This window comes from Brachyhypopomus gauderio, chromosome 9 (assembly GCF_052324685.1).
Source record: "Brachyhypopomus gauderio isolate BG-103 chromosome 9, BGAUD_0.2, whole genome shotgun sequence".
In the NCBI taxonomy this organism is placed as follows: domain Eukaryota; kingdom Metazoa; phylum Chordata; class Actinopteri; order Gymnotiformes; family Hypopomidae; genus Brachyhypopomus; species Brachyhypopomus gauderio.
In genome coordinates, this window is record NC_135219.1 from 12,337,529 (window position 1) to 12,345,093 (window position 7,565).

Here is a 7,565-nt window from a genome sequence, read left to right on the forward strand (position 1 = left end):
ATATATATATATATATATATATATATATATATATATATATACATATATATATATAATTACACACACACACACATACATTATTTCTGCATTAGCAACAGCTGGTAAAAAATGCAAACAAATATGTAATTGATACAATGTGCAATAGTATTAAAATGTTTTAAAATACCACTGCAAATGACAAATCCTTAATCCAAATATGTTCTAACAAACTGATAAAAAGTCTCAAGCCCACTCCCACTTTCCAGCAGCCCGTAGTCATGAAAAGAGATCTTTTGATTTATTTGATGAACATCCTCTTCTTCAGTAGTGTAGCGATACGCTGATGGTTTGAGCTGCTCTCGGCCTCTGCCACCTGCAGTGCTGTTTTCTTCACATTATTAGTGGCCCGAAGGTTTGCCCTCTCCCCACGCGTCCAGTTCACCAACTTCTGCACCGTGCCCAGATGCCCTGCGCGACAGGCCCAGTGTAGCGGTGTGTCTTTGTTGTTGTCCATGGCGTTGATCTTGGCCTGTTTCTCCAGCAGCAGGTCCACTAAGCGCTCCTGCCCGTGCTCGGCTGCCAGATGAAGTGGCGTTCTCCTCCAGGCGTTCCGATCGTCAACGTTCCTGTTCCTACCGGCAGCGAGGAGAGCAGCGGCCACGTCTGTGCTCCCGTTCCCGGACGCGTAGTGCAGAGCCGAGCAGCCGTCCATGTCTTTAGCACCCGCCTTCGCCTTCCCAGCCAGCAGGGCGGACACGGCCTCGGCACGGCCCCGCCTGGCAGCTAGGTGCAGCGGGGTCTTCCTCTCTCTCTCAGTGGCGCTGGCCTCAGCTCCAGCGAAGAGTAGGAGCTTTACAACAGCTGCTTCCCCCTGTTCAGCTGCCCAGTGTAGGGCTGTCCTGGCCTGCCCGTCCCGGACATGGAGGTCTGCCTTTCTTTCCAACAGTTGGGCCACTGACTCCGTGTGCCCATTCTGGCTGGCAAGATGTAGCGCAGTGAGGCCTTCTTGGGTGACGGTATTGATCTGAGCTCCTTTGTTGAGCAATAGAGCCATCAGAGCTGGCTGGTTGTACAAAGCACTGAGATGCAGAGGGGTTTGGTCTTTGGGGCCACAGCTGTTGGGATCCATCCCTTTATCCAGTAATATCTAGAATCAAAGAATTAAAATGTTTTTTTTTTCATGGTAGATGAATTAATCCAATGTTTTGTTTTTCATAAAAGGTTTTGTGTTCATTCTGTACTAACATTAATAGACAGCCATGGATAATTAGCTGATTTTTACAGTATTGATAATTCACCCAGTAGTTACTCTTTTACATTATGCATAATATCAGGCATTGTGCTCCTCCCCCTTTAAATTGTCATACCTGAGTTATTGGCATACTGCCACTCTGGATGGCCAGGTGAAGAGCAGAAATCTGGTTAGGAAGCTTCTCCTGCAGATTAGCATTTTTAGAGACCAGAACTTTAAAGACCTCCACGTTGTTTAGCTCTATTGCTAAGAGCAGGGGTGTGTACCCAAGGTCATTATGCATATTTACATCTGCTCCACCATCAATGAGAGCAGCCACGATCACATCCAAGTTTTTCTGTACTGCTTTGAACAGAGCAGATTTTACCCCATCTTGGGACACTTTGGTCTTGATGTTCCTCAGAAGCAAGGGCAGCAGTGACCTCCTATTCAGCTGACATGCTGCCTCAATAATCCCAGAATCCACCTGGGCACCCGCCTTAAGAAGAACAGCAGCTGTGTTCTCATGTCCATGGCTAATGGCGTGAAGCAGTGCTGTTTTCTTTTGTCCGTCATGGACGTCCACCAAAGCACCATTCTGCAGCAATATATCTGCCAGTGCCGAGTCGTCCTCCATAGCGGCCATGTGCAGGAATGTAGTATGGTCCCTGAAGCTTCTAGCTTCCTCCAACACCAGGGCTCTGACAGTGCCATCATGCCTATTTTGTGCTGCTAAATGCTGGGGAGTTTTGGACTCCTGGTCCAGGGCATGGATGTCGGCTCCAGACCTGACCAGGGCCACTGCAGCAGCGGTGTGGCCTGCTTCTGCGGCCCTATGTAGGGCTGTGCGGCCTTTGTGGTCCCTCAGGTCCAGGTTGGCGCCTTGACAGAGCAGAAAGTTTATAACAGCCACCTGGTCATGTTTTGCAGCAAGGTGTAGGAGGGTGTCAGAGGATTCATTTCTGTCATTCACATTTGTGCCTCTCATGAGCTTCTGTAAGGAGGATAGATCACCTGTAGACACTGCTCTTAGAATGGCATTTGATGTCTCCTCTGGGTTTACGGTGCTCATTCCTGACTTGCTTAAGGAAGCTTCCTCCTTTGCCATTTCTAAGTCATGCTTTACTCTCCTACTGAAATGCTCCCTGCCTGTATGTGTTATGATATTAATTGGCTCCTGTATGTCTTTCTCTAACAGATAACCAATCAGTTGCCTTCGAGTGTCCTTAATATTGTCATTTAGCTGGCCAACGTAGGTCTTCACACTCTGATACAAATCAGGCTCAGCACTCTTCAGGCAGGGGTAGAAAAAAATTCGGCATGCCCGTTCTCCGCGTGAGACCAGGATGTTGAGCATTCTGGAGTTCTTCTCCTCCCGTGCCGTGATGTCAGACACAAGGACTCGGCTCTCGGGTAGAAGAACTCTGTTAGCAACGAGGAGGTCCAGCAAGTCTTCAGTGTTGGAAATGCGGCCTATTAGTTCATTCTTCTTAGTTCGAATCACTTCAATAGCGTAAGGATTTGCGAAGTTGGTTGAACCCATGTTTCTTGCTCTTTAAAAACGACAACAACAAAGTGTTCAAGGGTAATGCTCTGCGCACTGTAGGTGTGTGGGGAGGTTTGAACTGTTTAATAGTTAAAATGGCTGTCTCATTTTCACCAAACATTCAAATATCTCTTAGCAACCACAGGAAATTCAGGTAGGTTACATGTCCACATGCCTTTTATAGTGTGTGAAATGTTGACTTTAGAATCTGACCGACAGTACAAAGAGCTGAAAGATTTGCAGAAAGACTTTTTGGGTGTATGTGAGCATAGAAATGTGTAATAAGTAGTCTGCTACATTGCAACTGCAGCCATCATATATATTTGCCTTTAAGATATTACCAACATCGCGTAGCTCTGAATTACCTTGACGCTACGTTAGATTATTTTATTTGCCATATATCAATGCATTGAACGTGCCTTAAACACATTCTGATACTTGTAATTGTTATGACATGATGATTTTTGTTGGGTTTTCTTTATTTGCACTTCTAAAGATGACTCACAAAACGACTCCTTGTTTATTCTCTTTCATTCTCAGATGATTTATGTTTCCAACATAAAAGTTTTTACTTTCTAAATGATCGCTATACAACACGAGGGAAGCCTCTGAACAACAAAATCCTATAGCCTACGAGTTCAGTGTTAAAAAAGAGAAGCAGATTCTTATATAGGTCAAAGTCTATATGTTTACTTTGCGACGTAAGCCATAACCTACTTTATTCAAATTATTTGTGCGTTGGTGTTTACTGAAGTGCGACTTTTAGGCTATCGGTGTATATAACACGTAATATTTTATAAGCTACATATTCGCTGTTAAGAAATCACATCTGAAGTTCGCGTCAAAGAAAAAGCTAAAAACAGATGTATTCCTTTGTCTATGCATTGAGCTACTGAAAGAAAGCGACTTTGACAGCTTCAAACAAGGAGCAAGCCTGCCTGAAGAGGCTGGCACGTGTATGGACGTCAGGCTGTGGAGTCCCACTTCCCGTAATACACGCCCACTATCTGCTAAGATGACGTAGATCTTCCGACCTTTACATTGCCTTATATGGTTAGATAGGTTCCGGTGTTCCGGTATGATATCACCCTTTGGGTAGTGTAATGATAATATAATGTTGCATATAAAATCTGAATTGTTGACATTATTTTAATAAGGGACGTTTTTCTTTGCTGGCATGTAATATGTTTAGGAAGGTAACCTTGAAGGTGGCATTTTTTAAATAATTAGTGTTTTTAAAACAATATTAAATAGTACACAGTGAACAATAATGTAATGTTGGGGTTTTAATGTGGACATTGCGCTGTACACTCATATATTTGAATTAAAATTGAAATTTATTGAATTGAAATTTAAATCGGCATCCTTGTAGGCCTCTGTTTATAATAAATGTTATCTGTTTCTAATACATTAAACGATATTAAGGTCCTTGAGATTTTACTGGACAAGGCGTTCTGTATGTGCCCAAACCACACACATACTTACACGTCCAGGTTGTTCTGTACAACCACCACCATACGAGTAATAAAACTAAAATACAACACCAACATCTACTTGTAGACTTCGCTCTGATATAATACAGGTCGGTGGCGTCCTCTAGTGGTACAACATTGAAGTTTAAAAAAGATTTTCTTCAAATCTGTGTGTGGAGACGTGTATAGCATTAAAAATAGGACATTCTAGGTTTCATATTATTGACTTGCTAAAATTTTATACGCACCTTTTAACATAACGGCATACAAAACAAATAATTATAGTAGTCGGTTTATGTTATTGTAAGACTACCGTGATACAGAAATACATTTAAAATAAGATTCCCTCGTGTTGATCTCCTATTAGGCTGTCTTATGTTTCCTACGTGGGGGATCGTGATAACCTAAAATTATTTGTGGCTACTTGCCATGTCAAAAAGTGGAAACTTCTAAAGAGTCATAGCTCTTATATTCTATTACATGTACGCAGTTGACTTAAATCAACCGCTGTTTGTTGATAAATATGTTGTTAAATAGTAACATTAAGTTTTCAGAAAGTGTAAGACAGCACAATGCATCGTGTAAACCTGGGCTATCGACTTGATCTGACGTGTGCAGAAAAGCTGATTCACAGTGATTTAGGTGTTCACGTTTGTGTATTGCTAAAAAAAGCTTATCTAAATTCATTTCTTCTGATACGGGAATAATGTGTTTTGGATGTTCTGTGGTGACGGAGATAGAGCCAAACTTGCACCGTACATTTAAGTATGAAGTACTACGTGCAGAATTAGGCTGGTTGCTCTCAAAACATGTATTAACATGTTTTGCTCTCGCGCGCAGGCACACCTTGAAAGAGACAGGAGACGTTGTTTTTGTTTTACATACTTTATTATAGTTCATAAATATTGATTAGTTTCTGATGAGCTCAGAAAACGAACTTAAAAAATTATGTAGTACTTTTATTACAAATGGTAAACTTAAGTACTCCCCGTTGATCTTATTTACAAATAACAATGAGTGAAACCTCATTAAGAAACTTTAGAAAAAGAAACTGTTGAAGCTCGACTAACTCAAATCACGTCAATTCAGTTTAAGAACAGAAAGTATACTGCAATGTAGAAGGCAGGCAGCTTTTATCAAAAGTCTTTAAACTTTATAGGACGCAACTTCCTGCTTGAGGCGCCATCCCTGGCGTCAATGTCCATATTACAGTTCTCTTTTTCTCTTCTAATACTGGGTGCTCCTGTAGGCTTAGGTCCATGCGCAACTTGGTCAGATTGAAGAAGGAGAAGTCTCTTTTGTCATTAAAAAACAAAAACAACATGTAACAGTAAGTTTTTCATGCTGTCTGGTGCTGTCTTAGTTGTCGCCGGTGGACCCAGGTCGTGGAGCCTCTACTCCAATCTGGACATCCTTCACGCGCCAAAGCGCGAGGCGCAAGGCCAGACAGTCCCGGACCTGATGGACTATTGCCAGTAGAGACGCTCTACCCAGCCTCCTACCCCGGCTAGTATACAACTCTCCATGTGTGTCCTTTCAGTCTGTTTCACTTAACTCCACGCTCTTTCGGCTCTTTTCAGAAGGTCTGCAGCTGTTGTGTCAACATAAGCTGGCACCCGCTGTTGACGTGGTTCATAACTTTCTGTTTAAGCTGCGCGACCTGCTCTCGGAGCATGTTGGCGGTGGACGCCAGCTCCGAGTTCTGGGACTTCAGCGTCTTGACTTTATCTTCCAGCCGGGAAATCCTCTCTAGTTTCCTCTTCCGGCACTTGGAAGCGGCGATTCGGTTCCTCATGCGCTTTCTTTCTGCCTTGATCCGTTCCTGGCTCTCCATATCGATCGGCGAGAGCGGAGGAGTCTCCCCCGGCATCTCCGGTACCGTCTGGGGCTCCTCTTTCAGCGCCTGCAGCCTCGGGTGCTGGACCGGGAGCTGCGTGTTCATGGTGTGCTGTGGCGGGGCGGTCGTGTAGTTCATCGCGTTGCTGGCGGTGCTGAAGCTCGGCGTGGCCGAAGGTGCACTGCTGATCGCCGGGTTAAACGTGTTCAGGTCGGCGTACACCGGCGGATCCGAGCGCACGGCCGAACTGTACACCGCGCCACCTGCCAGAGACGCGCCGCTCGCCATGGAGCCGTTGATGGTAGTTTGAGGTGCGGACGCGACGCCCGGCGGGGCGGGCATGTGCTGGTGGTGCAGCTCCGCCAGCGCCCTCACGAAGCCCTCCGCGAAGCCCTCCTGCTCGTCCGTCACGTTCTTCGGGCACAGGAACTGGGTCGGGGTCGGCGTCGTCGTTATGAGACCGTTGCTGGATTGGATAATCAGCCTCTCCAACTCCGGCGAAGCCAGTTTGAGCAGTCCCACGTCTGGCGAGGTGAGGATCTCGTTGGCTTTGGCCCGCAGGTGCGGCTTGAGGGTGCCGCTCGGGTCCGTCAGGTTGAGCGTCATGCTGTGTTTCAGCACTTTGGGGTTGTATCCAAACGCAGCGCCGTCGTGCTGCGCGAACGCGCCGCTCAGGGAGTCGTCGTAGAAAGTAGTTTCCATCTTGGTAGACATAGAAGAGAAACCAAAACTTTGTGTCAGTAGTTGTTTCACACACAAATTCCGAGAGATACAACGTCGGTCTTCCTTCAGCTGACTGTGTTTGGGTTTTTTAAACGCTCGGTGTTGGTTCTTGTGGAGCCTACGAGCAGCAGGCGGTGTGAAACTTCAGAGTCGCTCCTACACTCCTCGTCCCGCTGGAAACTCGCTGCGTGAAAGTTGTCGAGGCGCACAAAGCGACATGAAGCCCAAAGAGCAAACCTCTCTCGGCTGCCTCTCTCGACTCGGACGTGTCAGCAGAGGGAAAGGCTATCAGTTCAAAAACTTTTTTGTTTTGGTTCGCTACACCGCTCTCCTTCAGCTCGTCTCCCTGCCGAGCCGTGTGTACTGCGCGCTGCTGCGGCGTGAAGGCCAACCTTATCTGCCGCTGCCGCTTCACTAAAAATAGGCCCGCAATGATGTCATGCCCCACGTCTCCCATTGGCTGGAGGCGAAACACTGGGCGTGTCGCAATTTTTTAGATAAGGTACGTTGCCTAGACGACCGCTAGAAGATTCTTCTCTCGCGCAAAGACTTGTGGGATGAGGTAATGCTCCAAGGCGGAGGACGGTGCATTGTGGGATTACGTATTGTTTTTGAATATCTGGTTACGCGCTTAGCTGTTTCAGACTGGCGGGATAAAGAAAAACACCGTCTGTGCGATTGTTTGAGGACGATGATGTTCGTCACTCTTGTCCGACGTTTTTATATACGTTTATACCCGTTAATATGCTTTTAATACTGTAATAAAAGGTATGAGTA

At 45.6% G+C, this 7,565-nt stretch overlaps 2 protein-coding genes across 2 annotated transcripts; both read right to left on the reverse strand.

Annotated features, from left to right (window-relative positions):
- Positions 1-111: 111 nt before the first annotated feature.
- caiap (CARD- and ANK-containing Inflammasome Adaptor Protein) lies at positions 112-2,817 on the reverse strand. Its single transcript, XM_077017221.1, has 2 exons — positions 1,347-2,817; positions 112-1,126 (listed from the first exon to the last, which is right to left on the reverse strand). The coding sequence occupies exons 1-2, from the start codon at positions 2,751-2,753 to the stop codon at positions 278-280; spliced, it is 2,256 nt and encodes a 751-aa protein (XP_076873336.1). The 5' UTR covers positions 2,754-2,817; the 3' UTR covers positions 112-277.
- A 2,277-nt stretch (positions 2,818-5,094) lies between these two features.
- On the reverse strand, positions 5,095-7,191 carry jun (Jun proto-oncogene, AP-1 transcription factor subunit). Its single transcript, XM_077017225.1, has one exon. It carries the CDS (start codon positions 6,777-6,779, stop codon positions 5,805-5,807), a length of 975 nt encoding a protein of 324 aa, XP_076873340.1. The 5' UTR covers positions 6,780-7,191; the 3' UTR covers positions 5,095-5,804.
- Between the last annotated feature and the right edge of the window lie 374 nt (positions 7,192-7,565).

What these genes read in the sequence shown, in the direction of transcription:
- caiap (XM_077017221.1), bottom strand. Translation starts at nt 2,753, where the DNA reads ATGGGTTCAACCAACTTCGCAAATCCTTACGCTATTGAAGTGATTCGA. An exon ending in GCAGTATGCCAATAACTCAG is followed by an intron (nt 1,127 to 1,346) that starts GTATGACAATTT and finishes CTTTGATTCTAG; the next exon opens with ATATTACTGGATAAAGGGAT.
- jun (XM_077017225.1), bottom strand. Translation starts at nt 6,779, where the DNA reads ATGTCTACCAAGATGGAAACTACTTTCTACGACGACTCCCTGAGCGGC.